Here is an 18115-nt window from a genome sequence, read left to right on the forward strand (position 1 = left end):
GCAGGTGCGCAAGTTCCATTATGGATTGCTATTATTATGGCGTATTTACCAGGCGCACGCCAGGAGCGGTTCACAGCCGAGGAGACTGATGTGCTTGTAAGAGCAGTGAAAAACAGAGAAGTGAAGTTGTCATGTTGTACATTATGGTAAAGGTGATTTCACAGTCTTTTTTTTCTTTCAGTTTTTTCAGTTTTTCAGTCGATTTTTTTTCCTGGTTCTTGACGGACAAACCAATTTGTCAGATGTCCTTATATACATATGTCTTGCCACTATTGGGCAAACAGGTCTTATCCTTAATTATTACAATTAGCCTGAATCATTTGTAAGCTAGATTTATGCCTATTTTTTCACATCTTCGTGGCACACCACAATGATTTCCGTCATCTCATGTGTTAATATTTTTTTAGTGTAACAATTTATGATTTGCAAAAATAACTGTTGCATCTGTGTAGATTACATGAGCAAAGTGTATGCGCGTTGTGCACGCTATACATTATGGTCAAGCATGCGCCCTTAAAATAGCATAATGAACAACGCGCAACGCGCCACTGACTTTAGACTAGGTTTTTTCAGGTCAGTGGCGCAATTGTTTAATGGAACAGCAAAATAGCACCAGGGATTGTTTGCGCCGGAACACGCCTGCTTTTTTGCGCTGAACCGCCCAGGGAGCGCAAGTGCATTCACTAGTTTAGCGACGTGCTTCTGTGGAGGGAAAAGCGCGCTTTGCGCGGGTGCAAAATAGGAATGACACATGCGTCGGTGTACAAAGTCAATTGCGCTGGGTGCAAGATAGGGCCCATTGTCTTGTTGCATCACATAACCTCTCTAAAGGTTGAAGACATGAACTGCTGTCCTGTATTTTTTTTTTTAACATAACATTGGTTATTGCTAATGACATACAGAGTAATTAATCTACACTGTGAGCCCACACAGTGAAGTTGAATCTACTTAAAAAATTGGAGCAAACTGGTTGCCCTAAAAATGTAGTAATGTGAAATAAAACGAGTACATTTAACTTGAATTTAAGTTAAAATTTCATGCAGTGTTTGGAATGCTGCATTTTTATTTAGAGCGCAGTCATGGTAATGAGTCACCAGCCGATTACCTGACACAGCTACATCTACTGGGCAGCTCATTCAAGTTCTCCACCAGGGGGAGATATAGGGGGATTTCCCACCCCACTACATTCAGATACCAATTTGCAAAGGTATCATTATGTCATGACTTTACTTGTTGAAGCACATGACCAGTAACTAATTGTTAAGTAATATGTCATTGTGGTTATGGCTTTTGAATTAGTTAAAAGTATCTTGCACATCTTCTGTTTGATGCAGCTAATGTTATGGGACATGTCTATTGCAGGTTCAACCCCTATACTGTGTTAAGGCGCTTCATTGTCTATTATGATTGCAAATCTAACAAATTCTTAATTGCAGTATCTAATCTTATCATTTGTTCAATTAAAACAGTTCATATCACTCCCAAAACAATTGATCTGCTTAATTAATGATATTTACAGTTAATTTGAATATTTACTTTTTACTTTCAGTACTTGAGTACGTTTTAAATCGGATACTTTTGTACTTTTACTCAAGTGATGTTTGAATGGAGGACTTTCTACTTTTACTGGAGTCATTTTTTATTTATACAGTATATATACTTTTACTTAAGTATAACTTTTGAGTACTTTTACCACCCCTGCAAAGTCATAGCTTCTCTTTAATTCCAGGCTAATTATGTGGCATAGACATGTTTTTATTTAGACATTTTAGACATTCTCTTACATTTACTACTATTGGCAGAGAACAACAATGTTCAAACTGTCAACTCATGGGGAACAAACAAGTGTATTCAATGATTTAAAAAAAAGATTGTTTCAGTCACTCAGTATGTATTTTTAATCATGTTAAAATGGAGTAAGATTTAGAATTTCATTGCGAATGCAAGCTTGCAGAGAGCCCACCCACACGCTCTTCTGATTGGCTAGGATTTCTGATTGATCTTGTCGAGTTTCAAGAAAAGTCTGGTTTTGAGTTTAAAGGGTTTGTTCACTTCAAAATGATAATGTCCTGATAATTTACTCACCCCCATCTCATCCAAGATGTTTGTGTCTTTCTTTCTTCAGTGGAAAGGAAATTAAGTTTTTTGAGGAAAACATTCCAGGATTTTTCTTCACATAATGGACTTCAATGGCAACCAAAATGTTAAACGTCCAAATCAATGCACTTTCAAAGGAAGGGGTTCAGAGACTCTGCGCGATCCCAGACGAGGAATAGGGTCTTATCTTGACAAACCATGGGACATAAAAAAAATACAAAAACAAAAATAGATTCAAACAAAGCAGAAGAGTTGCATCTCTCAGCAATGTTTCGTTCTCAAAAAATGCACAGTTTTTGAACAGTCGGTTAGAACAAATTAGTTGAATGATTCTAGAATCCATTACGCCACCAACTATACTGGCAGTTTTACAGTTTCATAGGCTTGGAATAATTACATTTCCCCCAACATTTCATATTTCTATTTTTAAAATATTATATTTAAAACATAAATCTAAAAATCTCATGGCATTATTTAGGCAATTGTAATTGCAGTGCAAGTGGATTTTGATTTTGTTGATACTGATTTAATTATTATAATAGCCATATAGTGTATCGCGGTAAATAGTGTAATTACTTAAAAAGATGGTCAACAATGTGTAACTTTACTTTATAAAGAGGTGTGCCCTAAAAAGTGAGCATGCAATTTTGAGAACACGAAGGAAAGTGCCCTTTCTTTTGTCTGTTTGGATACTTCAAACACACGTTTGCATTGCCTGTTTGGTTTACACATCAAAAGCGTGCGATTTGACATCAAAACGCGCGTCATTGACGCGTGATTTACCATAAACACATGTTTTTAATGTGCGCTCTGGGGTCACAGAAAACGCGCGTCTGAAACGCTCATAATTTTGAGATGGTTCATCTAAATGTGTTGACCCTCTAGAGTTTATTTTTATTTTGAATGTTTTTTTCTCAGATTGAGCTCCCTGACATTCTGACAGCAATGTCTTGTGTGGCTCAAAAATGGGTTGAATACATGCAATTGCAATTTTAGTCTGTTGGCAATTTAGTTTTTTTAGGCACACGTTACTTACAGTATTTGCACTAACTGCAGTCTTGAGACTGTTATTTACATATTTACATTTTATGTACTAGTGTTATTGTTGCATACATATTTCTAAAATTGTAGCCTATGATGTTTCTGTTCAGTTATTATTACACAATACTTTTTTCTGACCTTTTTTAATTTTGCCTCTGACAAATAACGCAAATTGCAAAAAAAAAAAAAAAAAAACTAACACTAATAAAAATTTAACTAAAACTAAGCATTTAAAAAAAAAAAAAACGAAACTAGCAAACCCACTTAAAAAAACGAATTAAAACTAAACTGATTTTGAAAACAAAGTAAAAACTAAATAAAATTAAAAAGCAATGAAAAATGCACAACTATAATAATCTTGGAGGGCAGTAGAAGACCACTTATTGTCTCACTTTCATTTGAAACTGATTTTCATCAGTTTCTCCACTAAAGCAAAAACAGGGTTTGTATTTTAAGTCTATAATGCATGCTTACACAAACAAATGTTTTCTTTTGTTTTTCAATAGGTAAGGAGTTGAAAGAATTTGAAGTACACAAGTTTGACATTTATCATTGGATACTTTATTAAGTAGTGAAGATGTGCAGTTTTAACAGTACAAAACAAGTTGGTTAAATGTGCAGTTTACATGTTTATGTAAGAAACAATCTCTCAATGACATTGTTATATATATATATATATATATATATATATATAGAGAGAGAGAGAGAGAGAGAGAGAGAGAGAGAGAGAGAGAGAGAGAGAGAGAGAGAGAGAGAGAGAGAGAGAGAGAGAGAGAGAGAGAGAGAGAGAGAGAGAGAGAGAGAGAGAGAGAGAGAGAGAGAGTTACAATTGTAGTAACAGCATTCAAAAACTGAGTAATTAGCTTACAGGTGTAAATAATACATTTGTACAACAGTGATGTATGCATAAAAATGTTTCATTAAACAAATAAAGTTAAAGATCAAGGACATGAGCAAACATGTAAATTTGGATCAAGAAATAGTAGATAAATGTAAACTTTGCATACATTTTTATGTAAGAAATAACATTTATATTGTAATAACTTATGAGTTATTAGAGATTAAAGTAATTAATCTGAACATTAATGTAATCAAAACAAATATAGATTCATAAACTTTTTTTAATGCGTGTGGAAAAAGCCATTTTTCAGCAAATTTTGTTTGTTAGTTAAATTGTAAAAAAAAAGTGGAATGTTAGTGTAAATAATAGTTTATAAACATGTAATGCAGTGTGTGTGTGTGTGTGTGTGTGTGTGTGTGTGTGTGTGTGTGTGTGTGTGTGTGTGTGTGTGTGTGTGTGTGTGTGTGTGTGTTGTGTGTTTGTGTGTGTGTTAGATTGCTTTGTGTTTTTTGGCCTGTTCTCATGCGTGTTGGGTGTTTGAGTGTTTTCTTCTGGGACGTCTATCATTACTGAAGTCAGTTCCTCATCACTGTCGCAGATGTCTGGTGTGTGTGTGTGTGTGTGTAGATCTATTATCTGATTACTGTTTGTGAATGTGAGTGTGAGTGGACTGTTTGAAATGAAGTCCTCCTCAATGTCCTGACTGTCCATAGTGCTTATGTCTTTTTCTTTGTTGATAAAGTTTGTCAGAAGTGAATTTGTTATAGACAGAGACATTTCTTCATTTTCTTGTTCAATGTTAAACAAATCCACTACAGTTTGTTACATAGGTGGAACCTTTACGCAGGATTTTGCAGCTAGTGCAACGATGAAAACGATGGCAAGGCATGCTGGGGGGTATGACCCTTGGGCATTGTTTGTTCATTGTGATTGATGCAGCGGCGGTGTCTGCTGTTATTGTGTGTAGTGTGGGTGGAGGAGTTTCAGGAGAATCAGTAGTAGTGGTAGGCATTGCAATTTTTTTGTGAATTTGTGTTATGGTTGTTGAACGTGTAGTGGTGAGTGTGATCTTGTCATTGAAGTTTCTGGTGGATAAATTGGTAAAGTTGTAAGACTTGTCAATAGGGTTGCCACCTTTGGTGTGGCAAAATAAGGGACACCCGTTCACAACCCCCGGACCCCCCCCCCCCCCCCCCCCCCCCAAAAAAAAAAAAAACACGTCATGAAATTATTATTTCTACATTGACAACTTGACAGCTCAATAATAAACCATAAGAAAATATGAGATCAAGTATGTGAACTTGCAACAGAACACATTTTATATTATTTTACTTTGTTTTTTTTTTGTTTTTTTTCTAAAGAACTCTTTAGTAGCCTATTTGGTGCACTTTAAAGGGACAGTTCAGCCCAAAATGAAAATTCTGTCATAATTTACTCGCCCTCATGATGTTCCAGACCTGTATGAGTTTCTTTGTTCTGCTGAACACAAAAGAAGATATTTTGAAGAATGTTTGTAACCAGGCTTCTTCGGGGGCACCATTGACTTTCATAGTAATCTTCCTATGTGTTCAACATAACAAAGAAATGTATACATGTTTGGAACAACTTGAGGGTGAGAAAATGATGACAGAATTTTCATTTTTGGGTGAACTGTCCCTTTAAGCAGTCATTCTGAACCAGTAATCACTTTTTTGAATTTCAAAAATGTAATTTTTTTAAATTAATTTACTTAAAATATGACTATATTATCATGTAATTATTTGTCCCATTTTTATCAAAAAAAATTTAAATGTCATAAACTTTATATGGCAGGATTATTGGTTATGTATGATCATAGCGTAGCTAAATTATAAATTAATAATTACATTTATTAGGCTATAATCTATTAATTAACCTGCCTAAAAAATAATAATTCTGTCTGCCAAGCTCTGATAATGTATGGAATATTATATTAATATATTATCCATTAAAAAAAAACTATAGGCTACCTTTAGAAGCACAGATGTGTCTGTCACCGCTGTTGCTTTAAGACAGTCAGTCTGAGACACTGAAATGCTTCTCACAAAGTGTTCAGTTCGCCTGAGGTTCATCATGAGTTACTGGACAGACCCATTGATACCTTTTTGATATTCAGTTCTTTTTCTGGAGATCCTCTTGCGTTTAAACGGTGGACGCACGCGACGCGAGCTCGACATGTTTTTTAAAAAACGCGCAAGTTTACAGGCACACACGGCACAGGCACACACGGCACAGCGCATGTTCTCGAGACTCCGCCGCTATGACAACAAAGCCGCTAAAACGCAATCACGCACAAATGAGCTCCTGTACTACTTGTGAAATTGATTTGTTTATATTTGCTATCAGTATTCTCCACACTGCAAAATCCTTGTGTGTTTATTGAACTATGTGTGGACCTATGAAAAATACGGAACAAATTGCGTCCCGTATTGGTTTGATACGGAACGCGTCATTTTGCTTGTAAATACGGGACGATTCCGTATTTTACGGGACGGGTGGCAACCCTACTTGTCAACATGGACAAGGTTTATTTGTGCATCCCATAAGGACAGTGTGATAGTGCCAGTCGTGTCCAGGCAGCCAGTCTTTAGTTCACAGTCATTTTCTCTTATGGTGACTGTTGTGTTGGAAATGTCCATTGAGCAGACCAGTGCCTCCAGTTTGGTGATCTGCAATGAATAAAATGTTAATAATTGAAGTACATTATGTTCATTGATTATTAATAACAGTTAAAGTAATAAAGGGAAAAAAACATTTGGACAAGCAAAGTTATTGGCAGATGTATATTATTTTTTTATTTTACTTAAATATTAATATATTTATATAATAATTAATTGAGATTGTAGTGGTATTTGGTAATGAATATGCACAATCTTGTTATTGCAGGCACTTCAAAATATTTTGAAAAATAGATCTGAAATGAGATTTTTTTCAAATGTGCATTATTTTCCATCAATTCCTTAAAAAAAAGAATGTGCTGCATAAAGCACGTTTGTACTAGTGTAATGTATACAGTTCTCATAGGAGAAGCGTGGCAGGAAGAGGAACGCTGGTGATGATTTATGCCCTTTAACAGCAGGGCTGCCAACTCTCACTTACTTAGCTTGAGACTAACGCAATTTACATTTTCCACTCACTTTTACACCACACATGCATTTTCTCATGTAGAGAAAAATAAGTGAGCAAACAGGACACTTACACTGATAGACAAGACAGAGCAGGTGCCTTTTGATATGAAAAATGATTAGCATTTAGGTTTGGTCCATTTTATTATTCAATTCAGATAAAATTGTTGCCGCTTGTCGATGTGATGGATCGCTGTAGTGCCTCAGTGGAAGTAAACTGATCATCTTTTACTTTTACTTTTAATTTAAAGATACAGTACACTTTGCTGAAAGGTATATGCCTCATACATTATATTGATTGATCAGTGTTTTTCAATCTCAAAAAGACGTCAATAAAATTGCAAGAGAACAATTTTCACAGAATGTTATGTTTACCTTAGGAAAGTCATTTAATTTAATGTTAGTTAACTAGAAAAAATAGCTATAGAGAGGAGTATTTTTGTAGATATGTTCACTATATTACATATTTATTATATTTTACTTGTGTTGTTACATAATTGTTATTATAATGAAAACATGGTCCCAATAATGTGCTTAAAGTGAAGTAAATTTACTTTGTGCATGATAACATGATATAACATTTATTAGTGCTGTCAGTTAAACGCGTTATTAACGGCGTTAACGCAAACCTATTTTAACGGCGTCAATTTTTTTATCGCGAGATTAACGTTCTTTTTGGTCTAACAAACTTTGTAGTTTTTTCACATGCTGTTGCAACAACTAGTAACGTTAGAAAAACTACAACACCACTCCGGATGTAGCTAGACCGGAAACAAAACATCAGGCACGCTGCGGCTGGCTGCCCGCACTCGTTTGGGCCATTAAAAGAGTAGACGTGGATGGCAGGCGTGAGACGCCGAAATGAGAAACGTATTAAGCCATGGTTTAACTCAGGGGTCTTCAACTAAAAGTGCTTGTCTTGAGCGCTGCTTTCTGCTCTGATGGTGCGTAGCCTACACACCAGACGCGAATGAAGCGTTTTGCGCGAGTGATTTAAGTCAATGCAAAGACGCAAATAGACATTCTGCGGCGCGGATTAAGCGGTGTGCATGTCGCGTCATTCGCGTCCGGTGTGAGCGCACCATCAGTCTCTTCTTCACTGCATGCTTGACCGCGCGTCTGGGTCTGAACGTAGTAACAGTGAGCATTGCAACGTTAACTGTTTCATTATGTCAAAAGGCTTCGCGGTCCGGATGGACGCATCTCGCGGTCCGGATTCGGACCGGAGTTCACTAGTTGGCGACTCCTGGTTTAACTGCACTATAGGCGGAGTCCTAGTTTACCTTGCATGTGCACTTTGTAATTTTATTTTGTATCACCCTGTTTTGATCCCTTAGAAAGGGCTGTTGAAGGGGCTGTTTGTGCAACAAAGTATTTGTTTCACCCTTTTATTGATGGGCAGTGTTACATTGTGTGAGATTATTTGCTCCAAGTGAGAATGTTGGTGTGAAATCGAACACTAAAGTATGCCAATGTTGTTTTCAATAAAACAAACATTTGAACAAAGCAAGCCGATCCACTTTTCTATGTTGATAAGAGCATTAAAATAAGAAAAAATAATGGGACAAAAAGAAATCAAGGGACATTTAGAATAAATAAAAATGTGCGATTAATTGTGATTAATTGTGAGTTAACTATGACATTAATGCGATTAATCGCGATTAAATATTTTAATCGTTTGACAGCACTAACATTTATTAATGCTGCATCCTAAATTGTGGATAATTGAGCTATATATTTTATGCTGAAGTAAAGTTCTGGAGTGTTAAAAATTAAAACAAAATAAAAACAAGAATTGTAAAGAATTGAAAATTGTGACCCTAAAATTGTGATTCAAACTGAATTGTGGGTTTTCAGCCTCCTCTATTCGGCAGTGAAAATGGTTATAAACAACAGAACCATAGCATCTCACAGCAACACTCAGCCATGATTCAATACTGAATGATTCAGCGTTTTGTTTGAATGAATCACTTGTCAAAGATTAAATTACTCATTCATAAAGTGCCTCATTCTGAATAAATTAGTTGTTTGAACGAATTGTTTTAATGTTTGACTCAATGACTTGCTCATTAAGATGTTCGCATGCCTCCTATTACTGGCGGTTTAGTTTCAAAGTATCATTCTTTTCAAGCTATTTGTATGTTCAAAAAATATTTAAAACACTCATTTAATAGTTATAATTTTTCAATGTTAATTTGATTCGTAACAGCTTATTGTCTTATTTTAATTGAATGTATGGATAAATTGTAAGAATTTGAAATTAAATTTAGTGCATACATTTAATAAAATTAGGGTGAAAATTATCTTTATAAAAGTACAAAAAATTATTTCAATAAGAGTTTTCAAACAGTGATGTGAAGTTTGAAGGGAGTAAAGCTTCTGTTTAGGATATAAAGGAAATGTAATTTTGCCAAAAGAAGAACTTTTAATTTAAATAAATGTTCATTTTAAATGAGCCTACTTCAGTGTGATCCTACTTCCAAAGCCCTCACCTCTGCACGTGCCTGCCGCTTGCATCAAATTGTTTGCCTACAATATACCTTACATCAGGGGTTTTCAAATTGTGTGAATGTGAGCCTCCCCTTAGAGTAGGTAAGGACAGCCGAGCCCCCCCTTCCCCAAAATCCTGTCCGCCTCTTCTAACCCACACACGCCTCGGCAGTAAATGCCATCTTCTGTGTGTTCCTGGCAATGATGAGTTTCAATAACAACTAATAAAATGTAAATATTTTTTCATATTGTATTTTATTTCCTTTTTTTTTTTAAGAAGTGCATTCATAAATCTTTGCAACAGCAAATAACTTCCAACTTTATGCAGGCCTATTTGAGGCTACTTTTAAAAATCACAGAACATCAGTAGGCCTAACCATAAGTCAACAAAACATGCTTAACATGTGAATGTTACAAGTGTGAAACTTGTGTCTGGGTCTTAAAGGGATAGTTCACTTTAAAATGAAAATTCTGTCATCATATACTCACCCTCAATTTGTTTCAAGCCTGTATGAATTTCTTCTGCTGCACACAAAGCAAGATATTTTGAAGAATGTCAGTAACCAAACGGTTAACTGGTCCCACTGACTTCCATAGTAAGAAAAAATATATATACTATGGAGGTCAATGGGACCAGTTAACTGTTTGGTTACTGACATTCTTCAAAATATCTTGCTTTGTGTTTAGCAGAAGAAAGAAATTCATACAGGCTTGAAACAAATTGAGGGTGAGTATATGATGACAGAATTTTCATTTTAAACTGAACTATCTCTTTAAGCGCACATTTTAATGCACATCTTCTCGAACAAAATCAGCACAATGGACAGCTCTCTGATCAATGAAGGACAACGCTTTTTGTTCACAGCGCATAACACATAACAGTCAACTGCATTGAAGGCATGTTCAAAAAGATTTGCATTACAATGTTTTTTGGCTAAAATTATTTATAATCATACATTCAGATTTAAACAATAAACAAAATGCACCATTCACGTCATTTGCATGTGTCATTCACGTCATTTGAATTTTAATTTTGAACTTTGAATAACCGCCCATATCAGTGGGAACAATGAGGACGCGCTTTTGACGCGCAGAGGTGTTCGATGCGGGGCTGCACTGCAGAGAGAAATAAACGCAAGTCGTCCTCCACCTGCAGCCTTGATCTGTATTTATTTTTAATCATGGTCAGTGCGGAAAACCCACACTCACACTAGTAAGTGGAGGTGAAGGGTATTAGGACTTGCATAGCCTTAGTGGAGATCTGAGGGAACTCGCTCTCCACAGACAACCAGAAACGCGTGATCGGCATTTAGTCTCTGCTTCAAGTCCCCATTCGAGCTGAATAAAATAAAAATTTAAAATAAAAAAGTTCGATTTCGTGCATTGATTTGTATTAGGCCTACACTAGTCTTTTCTGTCTGTGTCAGCTGCAAAAATTAAGTTGAAGATCGCCATCTCCGTATTGAAGAAGCCAAGCCTACAGAGAGAAATGCACATCATGGATTACATTGAGTAACGTTAGCTAGCCTATTTCTTTTCGTTTTGAATAGTTTCGTTTAAAGAAATGTAAAGCTTTCTTAAATATTTTTCATGTCTATATTTCTTTTCGTTTTGAATAGTTTCGTTTAAAGAAATGTAAAGCTTTCTTAAATATTTTTCATGTCTATGAGGCATAAACTGAGTTTCGATTAATTTATAATAAAAAATTAAATGAGATATGAATTTATGATGCTCTCCAGTTCACGTGTGCAATGCAATTGATCGCGGCTATATTTGCTTCTTATTTATTAAATCCAGGCAATTTGTTGAATAAACATTTATTAAAATTAAGATACAATTTATACAAAACGAAATTCACTTTAAACTAAAGAAAGTCTTTCTACAAAACGAAACTTAATGAAGTGGTCATGTCTGACCCACTCCATGTCCCCGATGTATCATATCTTACTCATGGTGTTCAGTTTTCATAATCAACATATAGATGGAAAAAAAATAACATATAATATTTTAACATATGAAACTAAATGCGCTTATTTAATGGCTACAACACATAGGCTATTAGGCACATTCAAGTTAATTCTCCAATTAATTTTAAAATGATTGAAAAAAATAAACATAGCCTACCCCTTAAAAAAATAATTGTATTGCAGTTTTTTGAGCACCTGTGCACACGTTGAGCCAGAAGGAGCCATTGCTTAATCTGTCAGCATTACTACTTGTCAGTAATTAGTCAACTCGTTTGTACCACGACGCGAGTATCCCGCGTAGCTTTTACCCAGTATACCGCAACGCGAGTATATGGTTTATTTTTATTTTTTCTTCACGTCGCGCCTCCCCTGTGGCTCTTTGGCGCCCCCCAGGGGAGGCGCGCCTCACCTATTGAAAACCGCTGCCTTACATAAAAGCCATGTGAGTCTAACGAGCGCCCTCTAGTGCCTCATTGTGTTACTAGTCATATCATTTTTAATTCCATTCCTCTATGGCAGGGGTGGCGAACTGCTCTATGGATATGGAAAAACTGTGACAGATATTTCACTCAGTTACAGTCTGTTTTCTATATTTTATATATACAAACAATATATATTTTTAAAAAGTTGTGTACTGTCTTGATTTAGGGTCATTTAACATGTACTATGGTGAAATACTATTATAGATTATTATAGTCTGTTACTATTGGACACATTTTACTGTAGTTTTACACTATTTTTAACAGTGTGGGTGTCATGAGGGTGAGAGTAAACGATAAGAGGATTTTCATCTGTTGGTGAACTATGCAGATGCTGCATTTATTTCTTAAATTTTAATTTTTTAACTCTTAATATGAACTGTATTTATTAACTTACCATTTTATTATTAAATTTATTTCACCATTACATTCAACTCTGAATTTTTTTGTTAATATATTTTTTTCTTTGTAAATGCCCCTTTGCACACCAACAGTTTTTAATGTCTGTGTACTTTGGTGATTTTAGACTCAATAGAGTGTGAACGGGACTTTTATTTTGGTTTTGTGTATGACGTCATAAGGCTGCGCCATGCTCCTGCATCTGTTGTGATTCTGCTGAAGAGAGGTTTGTGTTTTAAGCGTTTAAAGTGTTTAAAGCGACGCAGAATGAATGATGTATTATTAAATGCAACACTGCATTACTTTATCTAACATTTATCAGCGTTGTGTGAGTAAAGTAACAGAATAAACTCATGAGTAACAGAAGCAGTGGCTCATTTCTCTCTTTATGGTGAATCAGTTCAAACATGAGTTCAGTCTCTGGAGAGAGAACCGGAGCTTTAGACTCTCCGAGTCAATTGAACCGATTGATTCACAACAAATGATTCAGATATCTCGATTTATACAAATCATTAAATAGCTAAACTGATTAATATATTATAGGTCTCAGTAATTTGCATTCCTTTATTAATTTGTAGTGTTAGTTCTGAGTGTTTTTCGCTCTGACTGATGAATAGAGATATAATTTTGGTGATAAATGACAATACAATATTCATATTTCAATACAGGGGGGTAGGTTCAGTTACCAAATGGTTTCCGGGTGCAATCTTTAACAGTTCACAGTCGGCTTGTTTGAAGCGCGGAACACACTTCAATCCGAGTTCCCACACGAACATATTAAGTATTCAGTCCATTTTATCACGAAATTCAAACGATAAATACCGTTTTGACGCTGTATATGGCGTGACTGGTCACTTCATGATCACAGTTCAAGCGGCCGCGCGATCATCTGTGTGAAGGCTATCGATCATCTCTTACTAAAGAAAAAACATGAATGACCATCTGAAGGTGTGCTGAGGCTGAGGTATGACATTACAACTTACTGTCATGTATATATGTGGTGTAATCGCTAAATCAGTGTTTCAACGGCGGATATATAACTGCTTGTAAACTAAACAATGTCATGTAACGTCAGCATCACATTTAACGTTACCTCAGGCAGTCATTCAGTGTCCACAGAATTGTATTCACTAGAGAAATCGACTCTTTCACTAAATATATGCTCTATATTAGCCTATATATTCATTATATTCTACTTAACCTGTTAGTGATGTCTGGATTATTTCATGCATGTTAAATAAACCTGTCATGAAAATGACAGACACTGTGCATAAATGATTATATTTCAACAACGAATTGGAGAAAAAAACTATTTTATAATTAGATTAGGAAAATGTTATATTCATCAAACTAAATGGAGTAACTCAAAACCCAAGTTGGCTCAATTTCAAACAGCCTTTAAAGTTTATTTAGAAGAAGTTTTGTTTTAATCAAAAAGCCCAAAGAACTGAATCTCTGCTTAATTAACTTAACTTCTGTTTGTGATGCACTTTAATTTTAACTTCAGCTTTTTTCTTCACACTATTATAATGATGGCGTTTATCAAAGAGGAGAGTGAAGACATGAAGATTGAAGAAACATTGAGAGTGAAACATGAAGAAACTGAGGAACAAACAGAGAAAGAGGAGAGTGAAGACGTGAAGATTGAAGAAACATTGAGAGTGAAACATGAAGAAACTGAGGAACAAACAGAGAAAGAGGAGAGAGAAGACGTGAAGATTGAAGAAACATTGAGAGTGAAACATGAAGAAACTGAGGAACAAACAGAGAAAGAGGAGAGTGAAGACGTGAAGATTGAAGAAACATTGAGAGTGAAACATGAAGAAACTGAGGAACAAACAGAGAAAGAGGAGAGTGAAGACGTGAAGATTGAAGAAACATTGAGAGTGAAACATGAAGAAACTGAGGAACAAACAGAGAAAGAGGAGAGAGAAGACGTGAAGATTGAAGAAACATTGAGAGTGAAACATGAAGAAACTGAGGAACAAACAGAGAAAGAGGAGAGAGAAGACGTGAAGATTGAAGAAACATTGAGAGTGAAACATGAAGAAACTGAGGAACACAGAGAAAGAGGAGAGTGAAGACGTGAAGATTGAAGAAACATTGAGAGTGAAACGTGAAGAAACTGAGGAACAAACAGAAAGAGGAGAGTGAAGACGTGAAGATTGAAGAAACATTGAGAGTGAAACATGAAGAAACTGAGGAACAAACAGAGAAAGAGGAGAGAGAAGACATGAAGATTGAAGAAACATTGAGAGTGAAACATGAAGAAACTGAGGAACAAACAGAAAGAGGAGAGTGAAGACGTGAAGATTGAAGAAACATTGAGAGTGAAACATGAAGAAACTGAGGAACAAACAGAGAAAGAGGAGAGTGAAGACATGAAGATTGAAGAAACATTGAGAGTGAAACGTGAAGAAACTGAGGAACAAACAGAAAGAGGAGAGTGAAGACGTGAAGATTGAAGAAACATTGAGAGTGAAACATGAAGAAACTGAGGAACAAACAGAGAAAGAGGAGAGAGAAGACATGAAGATTGAAGAAACATTGAGAGTGAAACATGAAGAAACTGAGGAACAAACAGAGAAAGAGGAGAGTGAAGACGTGAAGATTGAAGAAACATTGAGAGTGAAACATGAAGAAACTGAGGAACAAACAGAGAAAGAGGAGAGAGAAGACGTGAAGATTGAAGAAACATTGAGAGTGAAACATGAAGAAACTGAGGAACAAACAGAGAAAGAGGAGAGAGAAGACATGAAGATTGAAGAAACATTGAGAGTGAAACATGAAGAAACTGAGGAACAAACAGAGAAAGAGGAGAGTGAGGAGATGAAGATTGAAGAAACATTGAGAGTGAAACATGAAGAAACTGAGGAACAAACAGGTTGGTTTAATTCTCAAAACTGAACTCAGTCATTTGATCAATATTAAATATCCAGCTCTACAGAAATGAATAATTTTGAAGAATATCAATAATATTTTTACCTTTAATATTTTGTATTTTAAGGTTTTTTTTTTTTTTTTTACAAAAAATAGTAAATACACTAAGGGTGTACTCACACTAGCCAGTTTGAACCGTGCCCGAGTGCGTTTGACCACCAAAGCGCGGTTCGTTTGACTAGTGTGAGTGCTCCGAACTCTCGATTAGCCGGCCCTGGCCCGCTTGGAAGAGGTGGGTCAGAGCACGGTTCAGTTGGACTCGGGCGCGGTTCGCATGCAGTGTGAGCGCTAACCGTGCCGGATCATGGAACAGCTGTGTGCTATCATTAAGATAGCAAACACCAAACTATTACTACTTGGATACACTTTTCAATTAATTCAATTATATTTAGGTTTATAATGGTTCTGGTTCTCACCTTATTGATGAACATGAATTGAAGTTTGCGGGTAAAGCTGCAAATCCCTCCATCAAAGTCAGCTGCCTCCGTAATAATCTTCTGATACGTGCAGTGCAATCAAGTGAAAATCGCAGCGCGGCATAAATGATAAATGTATTAGGCAGTCAATTAGCGAAAGCGCTTTTCTTCCTGTCTTCTTCAAAACAAAAAGTTGCATCGTGAATGACTTTTAAGCGTGCTCCGGCCCGGTACGTTAAGTGCAATGTGAGTGCAGGCCAGCGGGGGAGTGGGGAGGGGGGATAATCGCGCTCGGGCACGGTACAAGGCAACCATGCCTAGTGTGAGTACACCCTAAATATTTACCTCTAAATTAATCACCATTAATCATCTGCAATGCAAAGGTGTAAGCACTGTATAGCCTTACATATACATATGACTATAAACAGCTGCTGCTGAGTGAGAACACAAGATAAAGAACATTACTTGAATTAGGTTATTTATTTGGATATATTTAACCGGTCCTTCGAACCGGAGTTTCAGGTGTGGGAGGAGGGTGCTAACATGGATGCTAAAGGCCGCAACCACTAGCGCCAGTCGCTAACGCACCTCTTGATGCTAGGGGAGTGAAATTTACACGCACAGATCTTACTGGCCTACGTCCATTTAGTGTTGGGCAAGCTACTCTGAAACTGTAGCTTTACAAGCTACTTGTAAGTTAAAGTAGTTAAGTTACATTTAAGCTACCATTTTGAAAAAGTAGTTAGCATAGGGTGAATTCTGGTTTATTGGGACACTTTTTCCAAGTCATTTCAATGGCAAAAAGTGTCAGAATCATTTGATTGTGTAAACTATCCGATACACACAATACTCAAATATAGTCTATATCTCAAACTGTCTGTCAGAGTGCAAAATGGCTACACATTTAACATCAGTGCAAGAACAAAATGCATGCAACTTAAATGAAATCCTCAGGAGTCAGGATTAGTCTAAAAAAATGCAGGTTAAAGTTACAGCACATGCAGTGATGGAGCGCAGCATTCTGAACAGAAACGCTCTGAGACGCCAGTCATGTGCCGTTTGCGTAGACGGAGTGGAAGCCTTTAGACTTGTATCAATGCTTAAGAATTCCTGGAAAATGTGTACCAGACCATAAAATATATTTGAAAGCAATTCTATATGTGCCGTGTGCAAGGGTTTTTGTTTTCTAAGGAGTGATTATTATGGGTATTGCATTAGTTGCTGGTGTATTTCTTATCTCATTAAAGGGTAACTAAACCCTAAACCAACTTTTTTTAGTTAATGATCTGTAATACTGGGGCTTTAGTTTAGTTTAGTGGTACTTTATTGTTCAGCCTAAGCTGAAAAGCTTATTAATGCTGTTCATTGATTCGAGTAAAAGTTTTGACATTTGAGTATAAAGTGTTTTAATTCTCTAAAATATGGTGTAAAACCGCCAAAGTGCTGCCCTCTTAAGGTTGAACGGTGGCTACTGCAGTTGAATTTTCCTATTGGACGTTGTGGTACATCGTGACGTAGGATGGCATTTCCAACGGCTCACTATCCGCGCCCCTGGCACGAGCTCACCACGCCCTCAGAAATGTTTCCCCCAATCACATGATGAGAACGGCTTCACTCCAGTATGAACTGTCATATTACATGAAGTAGAAACATTATGAATGAAACTGACTTGACACTTGCTTTAACATTGTAATGAAGAAAATATGGTTAAATAATGCAGTTGTCAGGCTTTTCTTGCGATATTATTGCCGCCCGTCATGTGTACAGATAAGTTTCATACATGAGACGCGCTTTCAAACCCTGACACGCAAGTGGTTGCCGCGGTAACGAGCAACAATACCGTCACGTGCTTGCGTATTAACTTATTTGAGGAAATCTGGCTTTTAGGTCTGAATTTATTGGTCCTGCGCTGCTTATTGATTCAGTTCATTTGAATGAAAATCGTATGTATATCAGATATCTGATCTATTTTTAGTGGCATTCAGTGTAATGATTTGACTGTTCATAGATTAGGTCAGTTCTCTTGCGCTGCTGCTTCACTAGCATCGTCGGCATCGGGAGTTAACGCAGTTTGAGCAGCGGCTCGCATTGATAAGGCTCCGGGTTTATGTCTACAGACAATTCACCCTCCTCCAATTCAGGTGAAGGTAGGAGAAATGATCGCTCTGTTGCAAAGCTGGCGTCACTCCAGTCATTCTCCATCTTTGCGACTCGCGAGTCTGACAGCTGTCAATCAATCCGTCACTGCGGGTCTCAGGTGCACACCCTCCGCTCAGCCCCGCCCTCAGTTCATCCCCTCTGT

At 36.5% G+C, this 18115-nt stretch overlaps 1 protein-coding gene across 1 annotated transcript in view; it reads left to right on the forward strand.

Moving 5' to 3' along the window:
* LOC307140816 (uncharacterized protein) overlaps nt 1–18115 on the forward strand; it is a 56725-nt gene that overhangs the window by 34157 nt on the left and 4453 nt on the right. Inside the window, exon 3 of the mRNA XM_079840570.1 lies at nt 15085–15341. Within this exon, the coding sequence (XP_079696696.1) occupies nt 15212–15341 (130 nt within the window). The 5' untranslated portion in view covers nt 15085–15211. The remainder of the gene's footprint in view (nt 1–15084; nt 15342–18115) is intronic.

The sequence above is a fragment of the Gobio gobio genome, assembly GCF_949357685.1.
Source record: "Gobio gobio genome assembly, chromosome: 1".
NCBI lineage: Eukaryota > Metazoa > Chordata > Actinopteri > Cypriniformes > Gobionidae > Gobio > Gobio gobio.